At 46.5% G+C, this 11561-nt stretch overlaps 1 protein-coding gene across 1 annotated transcript in view; it reads left to right on the plus strand.

Annotated features, from left to right (window-relative positions):
• PRKCB (protein kinase C beta) overlaps positions 1-11561 on the plus strand; it is a 148068-nt gene that overhangs the window by 56580 nt on the left and 79927 nt on the right. The window contains exons 5-6 of the mRNA XM_055089748.1: positions 393-489; positions 7452-7598. Coding sequence (XP_054945723.1) covers positions 393-489; positions 7452-7598 — 244 coding nt within the window. The remainder of the gene's footprint in view (positions 1-392; positions 490-7451; positions 7599-11561) is intronic.

Here is an 11561-nt window from a genome sequence, read left to right on the forward strand (position 1 = left end):
AGGCCCGCGTACCACAAAAAAAAAAAAAAAAAAAAAAAAAAAAGAAAGCACATAATGGACCAAAAAAGTAGGTAGAAACATTGAACGATATAATCAAGAAAATTGTGTGTGTCTGTGTGTGTTTAGAGAGACAGAGAACTTTGCATCCTATAAACCCATTTTTTTCTGATGTGTTTCTGATGTTTATAAAAATATATAGTGTCCCTGGCTACACACACACACACACACACACACACACACACACACACACACACACACACATACCCCAAAACAAAAAACCCTCAACACATGTTTTTAAAGCAGAGCTTTCTATAGACGTCCCTCCCTTATCCTAATCAACAAAATGATATTAAGTAGAGTCACGAAATTTGTCTTTCCTTTGCTCCCTTTAGGTTTAAGTTACTTAGCCAGGAGGAAGGCGAGTACTTCAACGTACCTGTGCCACCGGAAGGCAGTGAGGGCAGTGAGGAACTGCGGCAGAAATTTGAGGTGAGATGTCTTTCTTTCGGCATCAGTGGGAACCGGTTGAGTCTGCCTCTGTACTGTTTTTCTTGTTTATGGTGTGGTTTCTACCGAGGCCTTTCCTGACCCTGTGCCTTTGCGATGTGTTCTGCTTTCCAGAAAACTCCTGTTTATCCTTCAAGACCCCAGTTACGTGTCCCCTGCCTTGTAAAGTCATTCTGCCTCCCTGTCCTCATTCAGATTTAGACTTTTCCTTGAGAGTGTTCATTCACTACCCAGGTCATTTTGATGGTGGCTTGGACAGGGATATGTTAGTCATGGTGAATGAAAGCAGTGGACAGGGTAGAGATGTTTTGGAAGCTCAGTCAAGTAGGCTTGCTGAGGGATAGAATATGGATTTGGATCTGTCGTCACGATGGTGCTGTATTAACAAATGGAATTGATAGTGCTGGTGACTTCGTGAAATACCCATGGATGCATCTTTCGAAGATTAAGAGCCCTTGGCTCTGACCTTGGGCCATAGCGCTGGTCTGCTTCTACCCCAGATAAGCCCCTTCCCTTCTGTGGAGCCAAATAAACTCCATATATGAGACTAGCAGGTATGTAGGACACGTCCCAGTTTTACAAAGAAAACGTTTTGGGGAAAATGGGTTTGAGTCCCTTCATTATATGTGTATTGAGTGATTTTAAAGTAGTTTCATTAGGGAAAACACGTTATTTTGTTCACAGAAACTTAATATACTGAGTCTGATGGGAAATCATCAATTCTAGATAAGCAATGATGGCCTACTAACTCTGAAAAATGTATAAAATAGCTAAAATGAAATAGGTTACTGTCATTGTTATTCATCAAGTAATCACACAAGCAAATAGAAGCAAAATATGACCAGGTAAAGTTCTGTGAAAGAGAGGTCCATGGTGCTTTGAGAAGATATAAGAGGGAAATGTAACCTTGTCTTAGAGGACAGGGAAGGAGTCATTGAGGAAACAATAGGGAAGTTAACCAAGTAAAGAGGGGAAAAGAGCATTCCATTCAGAGAGGCGAACAGGTGCAAAGGTCCTGTGGTGGGGAGTTATATAGCAACTCTGTGACAATGAAAGAAGGCCAGTGTGGGTAGAGAAGAGAGAGCAAAGGGTGAGTTCACGGTGTGGCTGGGAGGTGGGTGGGGTCAGAGTAGGACTGTGCTGAGTTTAGCAAGGGTTTTGGCATTTATTCCAAGAACCATCTTAGTGTCCCCTCAACTTGATAGGACTCATACTTGTGTACTGACCCTTGTCTTGAGCCTGTGCCCTCCGTAAAACCTGGTGACGGTTCTGACCCAGTGGGACTTCCCTTCATGGAAACAAGTAGAATAAACATGTTGGCCTTGGACTTAACAGTCATTCTCCAGTGAACTTGATCACTGAGGTTCATCCTTATAGAGCAGCTCGCTCAAGTCCAAATGAGTTGATGAAAGGACTTTCCCTCCCAGGAGAGTCGAGAACTGGACAGTGATAATGTTTTAGGACAGGAGGGCAGGCCTTCCAGAGAACGCTTTTCTTCTTCCTTCAACTTTCTGATGGAGTGGTGTCCATTTGCTGCCGAGTTAAAAATGTCCTCTTGTGGGTGAAAAAAACAAGACCAGTGTTTTCTTGTATAAAATGAAGTCTCAGTTTTGCAAAATGATTTCTTCTGTCTTAGGGCAGCCAGGGTGACATTTCAGAACACCCAGGAAAACATTTCCTACATGAACAGAGCATTTGTCTGGGCCAGTTATTGGCTTGAAGGAAAGGACTGTTTTATCTGCGTGCAACAAAATGTGTCCTTTATTTCCCGCAAGAGCCTGCAAACGCTTGTTTATGCCTGAGTGGTAATTGCTCCACACCATAGTTTGTTGATTAAAAAAATGTTTCCAAGAGACCGAAAATTGTTCTCAGACACATAGAGGAATTTCAGTTGACCTTGGACGTGAGAAATGTAATCCCTGTGCAATAACCAATTAGCACCCAGAATGACTCAGAAATTACTTTCAAGCCTCTTATCTGGAGAAATTCTGAGTGACAGTAAAATCGAGCTGCAGAAATTGGGGTAATAGAATTTCACGGTAAGGTGAGCTTGGTGAAGTTACCACACATGGTATGCTTCAGAACGTTGGAGGAGGCTCTGTTTGGGGACGTTTGGCTGTGGCCTTGCCGATGGGCCAGGGAAGGGAAGACTCCATTTTGCATGGTTCAGAATGGGTCTTCTGACAGGCTTAGAATTTTTAAATTTAATAAAATGCTCACTGTGTGCCATTTATTGTTTTAAGCGCTTTAGAAATATTAAGTCATTTAATTCAGTCCTTACCACCACCATGACTGGTCGGTACCTTTATCATCCTCCTTTATCTTTTACAGATGAGGAAAATCAGCAAGTTACCACTGTGGGCAGCTGGGGTTTAATCCTGCTGGGGATTAACCGGGCCACAGGGTTTCCAGTCAAGGGGCAGGCAGCTGAAGTATTATCCACGAGCTCCCCTTCCATCACTGGCTGAAGGCTGCTTCCAGGGTTATTAACTTGCCAGCACTTTCAACTTGGCCTGCTTGTGGGCTGTGCTTGCTCCTGCAACCAGGAAAAGAGCCTGCAGGCAGAGTCACAGGTGTAAGCGGCAAGCAGCCCCAGGTATAGAGAGGAGAGGGCCGAGGGGTCTTGGCTGGATACCTGGAGCCACATGTGTGCAGCGTAGTCTATTCTGTTCAGGTGGTTCGAGAGCCAGCCTGCCTGGCTGGGATTGGAATCCCAGCTCTGTCCCTTCCTTGCTGGGTGCTGAAGGCAGGTTACTTTGTTTCTCTGAGCTTTGGATTCCCCACCTGTATGTATCATGGCACTTCTGACCTCCTATGGTTATGTGAAGAGTGAGTGAGATAGCATTTAAACCAGTGTCTGGCATGTCGTATCATTCAGATGTCAGGTGGTTGTTATCCTTAGCAGCCCTCTCCCTGCCTCACCACCCCCCGGAATAAATAAAGCTCAGGACCTGCTCCTTCTGGTCTTTGGACCGGTTGCTTGGGGGTTAGGGAGCATCTACGTGGACCGCTAGCCTACAGAGGTGTCTACCGCCACTGCTGGGTACGGGAGTGCCGTTGGAGCTCCTTGTAGGGGTGGAGGTTAGTTTAAGCCAAGAAAGGCATTCCTCATCTGAGATGGGGCCCTGGAGCCAGGCAGCCGGGACACCTTCACTCTCCTGTAGTGCAGTCTGGAAACAGGCAGGGCTCTTTGCTCAGAAGCGTGTCTCTTTGCTTTATCTTTGAGCACCAAGTCCCAGGGCTCTAAATTACAGACATGAAAAGGCAACCATTAGTGTATTCCTGTTTCTGAAGCCGTATCCAGCGCAGCAAGATAGAGGTTCATTTAAATTTGGGCCGCAATTTTAAAATGTTTGTTCTTTGATGGAGGACCTGCTAGGCACGAGGCCGCTGGGAGACATGGGACGTTCAGAGGAACACAGGACAGGGTTCTGGTCCCAAATGTTTTTAGAACTGGGCAGGTAACAAGAAGGGGGAAAAGCTTAGTGTGAGACAGCTGGGTGTGGTGGTGATGACGGTCAACTGGAGACCCCATGTCCCGTCTAAACGCCCCATCCTTATGGATGGGGCCCTGTTTTGCCAGATCTGCTTCTTTAGAAGAAGCCGGGATTCGGGTGTTTGTAGGACATCTCCTGATTTTTAACAGATCTCAACTAATTTAAATATTAGTGCAGACCAGACCCATAAGGCTATTAGACTTCTGATCTAGCATCTAGAGGCTGAGATAACATTCTGTCTTAGTTCAGACTCTTATAACAAAAATACCATAGACTGGGTGGCTTAAACAACATTTATTTCTCACAGTTCTGGAGGCTGGAAAGTCTAAGATCAAGGTGCCGGCAGAATCGTTGTCTGGTGGGGGGCTGCTTCCTGCTTCATGGCCCTCTTTTTGTTTTGTTTTGTTTTGGCCACGCCCAGAGCATGTGGGATCTTAGTTCCCTGACCAGGGGTAGACGCCCCCTGCAGTGGAAGCTTGGAGTCCTAACCACTGGACCGCCAGGGAAGTCCCGATGGCCCTCTTCTTACTATGTCCTCACGTGGCAGAAGGGGCAAAGGGACTCTTCTGGGGTCTCTTCTATAAGGGCACTAATCCCACCCATGAGGACTCCACCCTCGTGACCTAATCTCTTCCACAGGCCCCACCTCCTAATACCATCACGTTTGAGGGTTAGGATGTCAACATATGAACTTTCAGGAGACACAAACATTCTCGGTCTATAGCATGTAACTGTGAGAAGAGTCACACAAGCAAATTGAGTTGGAGCGGGGAATTCAGAGGAGAGAAGGTTGCTTGAAGGACTGAGGAATCAAGCTGTTGGACACCTGCTGCTCCTTGAAGAACAGGGAAAAAATTTTCCTCTAAGCAGTCAGATGGAGAAATGGGGAAGTGTGTGCACCTCACTCATGCTCCACTGGCAGGGGGTGCTGGGACCTGCAGGTGGATGGAAGCAAACCTCAGGGCTGGAACGGAGACTGGGGACCAGGGACAGTCAGGATGTGGATCTTCACAGGCTGGAGATTGGAGTGTGTGAATCGGGTGGGTCCTGAGTTGGGACTCAGAGAAGGTGGGAGACATCATAATAAAGCAGGGATGGTGGGAGGGAGGAAGGGATATGTTCGGATTGGGATAGCCTGGGAAAATCTCTGGGGGCTGGAGGGTGAGAATTTGGGATGATGGGAGGACATGGCCCTGAAAAAGCAATGCAACTTCTGTTTGAGGCTCTTTTCTTGTTTGCAATTTCCCTAATGATCTGGTTTTAACTACCCCCTCTAGGCTTTAACCCCCAAATCTGTCTCCAGTTTTTGGTGGGGTTTTTTTATGATTTTTTTTTGCGCTGCGTTGGGTCTTTGTTGTTGTGTGCAGGCTTTCTCTAGTTGCGGCGAGCGGGGGCTACTCTTTGTTGCAGTGCGCGGACTTCTCATTGTGGTTTCTTCTCTTCTTGCAGAGCATAGGCTCTAGGCGTGCGGGCTTCAGTAGTTGCAGCACGCGGGTTCAGTAGTTGCGGCGCACGGGCTCTAGGGTGTGTGGACTTCAGTAGTTTGGCTTGCAGGCTCTAGGGCGCAGGCTCAGTAGTTGTGGTGCACGGGCTTAGGTGCTCTGCGGCATGTGGGATCTTCCCGGACCAGGGCTCAAACCCGTGTCTCCTGCATTGGCAGGCGGATTCTTAACCACTGTGCCACCAGGGAAGTCCCTGTCTCCAGTTCTTATGTCATTTCTTAACCCGAAAACCACATAATACAACTGTTTACTGGGTATTTATTTACACTTGATCGTCCCAGAGACACTTAAATCTCAACATATCTTTACTACAAGATAACTGGACCAAGAAAGCTCACAGCAGCCTTGTTAGCAGCCAAAAAGTGGAGACAACACAAATGCCCATAATAGAAGAATGAGTAAATGTAAACAGTGAATGCTACTCAGCAGTACAAAGAACAGATCACTGATTCAAGCAACAACATGAGTGAATTTCAAGGCCATTAGGTTGAGCAAAAGAAGCCGGATGCTAAAAACTACATATACCCTATAGAGGAAAACTTGACACTCTCACAATACTTCCGACACCAAGTGTGTGGGTTTTCCACACCAAGAAGTTCTCTAGTTCTCTGTGGGCACCAACTAGGTGTTCTACAATTTAGTTCAGTTTTGGCGCTAGCCGCCTGGAGTTAGTGCAGACCCCATAGGTTAAGGGCTCAGTCCTATAAGGCATCCCCCACTTCAGACTCCAATCACAAATATTCTGGCCTCCTCTTCTCCCCTGCTTTCACAGCATTTGCTGCCATTCTGAGCCATCATCCTGCTGCACACAGCAGCAGGCCCCTACCCCGTTGCACTGAGGACAAACATGGGCCTCATCCATGCATTTATCCAACAGAATATTTAACTGGAAAGTATGCTAGTTGTCAGGGAAATTGCGGAGAATGAGACATATTCCCTGCCCTGGCAGGTTTCCAGTCTGTTGGGGAAAACAAGTGAACAGACAGTTATCATGCAGTGTAAATGGGAAGTGAGGCACAGCCCATCCAGACAGAGAGAATCAAGGAAGGCTTCCCCGAGGAAGTGAAAACGTGGAGCAGGAGGTAACTAGGTTGGCGAAGGGGAGAGAACAGTCATCCACACAGGAGCAACAGTAGGTGCAAAGGCCCTGAAGTGGGAGGGAACTGGGGCTCAAAGATGTGAAAGGAGGGCTTCCCTGGTGGCGCAGTGGTTGAGAGTCCGCCTGCCGATGCAGGGGACGTGGGTTCGTGCCCCGGTCCGGGAGGATCCCACGTGCCGCGGAGCGGCTGGGCCCGTGAGCCGTGGCCGCTGAGCCTGCGCGTCCGGAGCCTGTGCTCCGCGACGGGAGAGGCCACAACAGCGAGAGGCCCTTGTACCGCCAAAAAAAAAAAAAAAAAAAAAAAAAATATGTGAAAGGAGGATGAAGCTGTGTTTCAGAGAAGAAGGAGCCGAGAAAATGTTGAAGAGGTTGGAGAAGCAGGTAGAGCCTGATCATACTGGGCCATCTGGGCCAGTGAAAGCGCCGAAGTCTTTATCCTAAAAATGATGGGTCACTGCCAAAGCATTTTAAGCAGGTGGTGACTTGGTTGAGGAAGTGGAAGATCACGGTGACTACATGTCAAGCCCAGTGTGGAGGGACCCAAGGTGGGTTGTCCAGGTGAGAGATGGTGACAGGTGGTATTGGTGGAGATGGAAAGAAGGAGGAATTCTAGAGACAGCTGGGAGGAAGCAGTGACTGTTCCTGGTGGTGGATGAGACACGAGGGGATGAAAGAGAGATGAGGTGCCAAGGCTGGCCTCCACATTCTGGGTTTGCACTGTGGAAGCTGGGCCGTGCTTTTCACCCAGCTGGGGCAATGAGCTGCGGGAACCACAGCTTGCAGCCTATACATGTACAAGGGCATCCTCGAACTCTGATGATGTTTTCTGTGTGCTTCTCCCTCCAGAGGGCCAAGATCAATCAGGGGACCAAGGCTCCTGAAGAAAAGACGACTAACACCATAACCAAATTGGACAACAACGGGAACAGGGACCGGATGAAACTGACTGATTTTAACTTCCTGATGGTGCTTGGAAAAGGCAGCTTTGGCAAGGTACAGTATGGCTGGGTGGTGGCACCTGCTCCGGAAGGAACAGCTAACAAGGCAGGCACATTTGCTGTTCGTATGGGGCTTACATTCCAGTGAGGGAGAGAGTGAAAAGTAAATAGAGCTACACTACAGTTGGTAACGAATACCGTGAAGGAAATGAACGGAGTGCTTGTCACAAGACAGATCAAGAAGGGACTCACTCAGATTGAGGAAGTGACGTAGAAACTGAGACCTGAAGGATGAGAGTGAATCAGCCATACATTCAAAGAGCTAGGAAGGAATGTTTGCAGTGGAGAGAACGGCAAGTGCAAAGGCCCTGAGGTAGGCAAGGGCTGGGCACATTCTAGGCACCATCAGAAGGTGCTGGGGCCAAAATGTCATGAGCAGGGGGAGGTTGCAGGATGTGAGGTTGCAGAGGTGGGAGGGGCCTGATCATGCAAAGCCTTAGAAGCTGTGATGAGAAGTTTGGATTTTATTCACAGTGCAGGGGGGAGCCACTGAAAGTCTTAAGCAGAGAAGTGACATGATCAGATTTGGGTTTGGAAAAGATTACTTTTGCAGCTGAGAATGGAGATGGTTCTTTTCGAACAGCAGCACAGCTGAAGGATGACCCTGGGACTCGTAGAGTGATTCTGGATGCTATTATAGGTACTAGGAGATGCTGTTTTACTGAAGCTGAGATTGTGTTATAAGTATTCCTGACTTGTTTAGTGTTGTGAGTCTTTTAATCCCTGTGTGTGCCACCAGTATATCTCATATCAGTCTCAGAGCATGAACTCAGGTGTGCAAAAATATCAAATTTCTTCCCCATCTCTGTAGCTTAAGTCAAAAATCTGGGAGTTATCCTTGACTGCTCTTTGTCCTCCCCTTACCCCAGCCGTGCATAATCCATTAGTTAGTCTGGATAGGTCCTCCTCCGAAGCATATCATGAATTTACTGAGTTCTCTCCACCTTCACTAATGCAGCCCTAATCTATGCCATACAATACCGTCTGGACCACTGCAGACATTCCTAACTGGTTTCCCTGCTTCCACTCTTGTGACCTATAATTAATACACTTCTATGCAGCAGCCATAGTTATTTGTAAAAACTTACATTAGGTCAAATCACTCCCATGCTTAAAACCCTCCAATGACTTCACAAGTAGAATAAATTCTATACTGTGTCCTTGGCTTACATCACTCTTTAAATTCTGATCAATTTAAATTGTTCTCTGTTTGATCCTTCTTTTCCTTTCCTTCTCCCCATCACCTTGGGCCACATGAGGTTCTCTGAGACATACAAAGCTCCTTTCTCTCTTAGAGCTTTTTTTTTTTTTTTGCGGAACGCGGGCCTCTCACTGGCGCGGCCTTTCCGGATGCTCAGGCCCAGCGGCCACGGCTCACGGGCCCAGCCGCTTCGCGGCACGCGGGATCCTCCCGGACCGGGGCACGAACCCGTGTCCCCTGCATCGGCAGGCGGACTCTCAACCACTGCGCCACCAGGGAAGCCCCTCTCTTAGAGCTTTTGTGATGCTGTTCCCTTTATTCTTTGCAGAGCTGGCTCTTTCTTGTAATTCCCATCTCTACTTAGATATCACCTCTTCTGAGAAGTCTTCCCTAACTACCGCTCAAAGAGCCACTCATTCATTCTCCATTATATTTAACTCTCTCTTAGCACCCATCACCAGATGATACTTCTCTTGCTTGTTTGTTGGTTTGTCTCCTTGTTCTAAGATCTGAGCTCCATAAGAGCCAGGAGCTCTGTCATGTTCACTGTACTTCCAGTGCCTGTGGATTGAATTTATTCAGGGTCTAGACTGAATGCATGAATTTTCTCTATGGGCCACAAGGTCCATCCATCTGCTGTGATGGACTAAGGAATCTGAGGTGGTGGCCCAAAGTTTGAAGAGCCTTGGCAGGGAGTGAGAATAGAGAGTAGGAACACGGATTAAGATTGCTGAGCAGCCTGGAGGTCCAAAAGGCTAGAGAATAAGCAGTAGTGATGGTAGAGGGCCGTGCCACTGTGCCCTTTTTGCCAGCAGCTCTGAGCAGCCTGGGGGTGGAGATGGAGAAATAGATGGTGGATTTGAGCTAAGGATGGTGATTAGCAGGATCAGTGCCCTAGAAGATCATTGTAATAAGGGAGTCAAGGACTCTGGGAAGAGGGAGATGCCCACTGCAGATCCAACAGAGCCTGTTCTAGCAGGTTCTCAGTAAAAGTGTACTGAATAAATGAAGAAAAATGACATCCAGACTGGAAGGAAGTCAAAATAGAAAGAGGGTTATAACCTTGGTGAGAAAGAAGGAGTCTAGAGGCCTAGGGATGAGAAACAAGTGGGTGAGGCCAAAAGATGTAAAATGCTAGGAAGACTAGGGGCATTTAGATTTCAAAGATGGGGGGGTTTCCGTGATGACAAGGAAGAATGAAGCCTAAATGAAGAGGAGGTTCTAATAAGCTGAGGCTGTCGGGGAGTTTTAAAAAATTAAATTATATTTTTAATAAGCAGTGTTTTCCCGTGGTTCATAATTAAAATTATATTAAAAGGATAAACACTGAGAAGTCTTGCCCCCACTCAGGTTCACATCCTTCTGTGACCCCTTGCTGCTACGGCCCTCCGTATACAAACTGTTTTGTTAATTTGCATCTTTCCAGTTTCTCTCTGCTAACTTAACAAATATAAATATGCATATTTACTCTTGTCCTTGTTGCCTCAAAAGTTAGCAGACCACACACATATTTCTTCACCTTTTTGATCACTCAGCAGTACAGATTGGAGAGTTTTTGATTGAGGAATGGAAGTTCTGGAGGGTCTTACAGAAAGGATTGAGGTTGGGGGGTGGGTAGAGAAGTGGGAGAGTGGGTCTTGGGGAACAGTGAGGGAATGAGAGAGAATAGATCATGTGTTTCCATGGAAACTGTTATAATAATTGAGAGTTCTGTTCCAGACTGGGGATGTGGCATCAACTAAATCACAGAGGAAAACAACAGTATGTCATGAAAGCAAACTAGAATAACAAAAACCTCTACCATCCTTTAAAACATAGAGTAATCCTTTGCAACTCTTGTTTTGCCAGTCGCGGTTTTAAATTAATGTGGTTTTATATTTGAATGCCTACTTTTACCATTTTGCAGTCTTGTGGGATATATACATCAACCCCCTTAAATGGAAGAACACAGCAGCAGTAACTGCTCCCCCGCCAAAGAGGAAAGACATGGACCGTTGGGTAATCTGTTCACACCTCCCCTCCCGCAGGCCCACTGTATCAGATCTGGCCCAGAAAAACATGCTCTTAGAGACAGTAATAATTTGTGGAGCGACTAGGGAGAGACACAAGCATTTTGCTAAGACCTGTGAAAATGAAACAAGGGACAAAGCAAGTGTGAAGGCCATTGAGTTCCAAACGAGTAAACCCTGTTTCAAAAACTTTAAAAAGAAGAAAAATTTGGAGAGTTTGCTTTCCTGACCATGTGAAAGCGTTTCCCTGGGAGCGTTATCGCACCAGGGCAGGGCCTCTTGGCATGTCTGGCTTACTTGGAGATAGACGCCCTCTAGAACTTTCGTTGCAGAGCATTTGCATATATTATTCATTTGTTATTTAATGTTTATTTTTATAGTTTTATCCTCTCTATTTTTTCTGATTTCTTGAACCTTTGACTTCTGCTTTGCCAACCTTTACACTTTTCAAGAATTTTACCTCTGTGGTTGTCGAGTGATTTCTGCTGTTAAAATTGTGCTCCAGATATATAAATTGGGCAGATATGCACTGTTCAGACTGATTATACAAGTGGAGCTTATAAAGTAAACACAGCAAGTCTCTGATAAGGTGTATACACAGCACAAATACAACTCTATACATTACAGACTTAATCCCCCTAATTCTAAAGTGCCATAATAAATATCCATTGGATATATATATTTTTTTTCTGCGTTACGCGGGCCTCTCACTGCTGTGGCCTCTCCCGTTGCGGAGCACAGCCTCCGG

Source organism: Physeter macrocephalus, chromosome 14, assembly GCF_002837175.3.
Source record: "Physeter macrocephalus isolate SW-GA chromosome 14, ASM283717v5, whole genome shotgun sequence".
NCBI lineage: Eukaryota > Metazoa > Chordata > Mammalia > Artiodactyla > Physeteridae > Physeter > Physeter macrocephalus.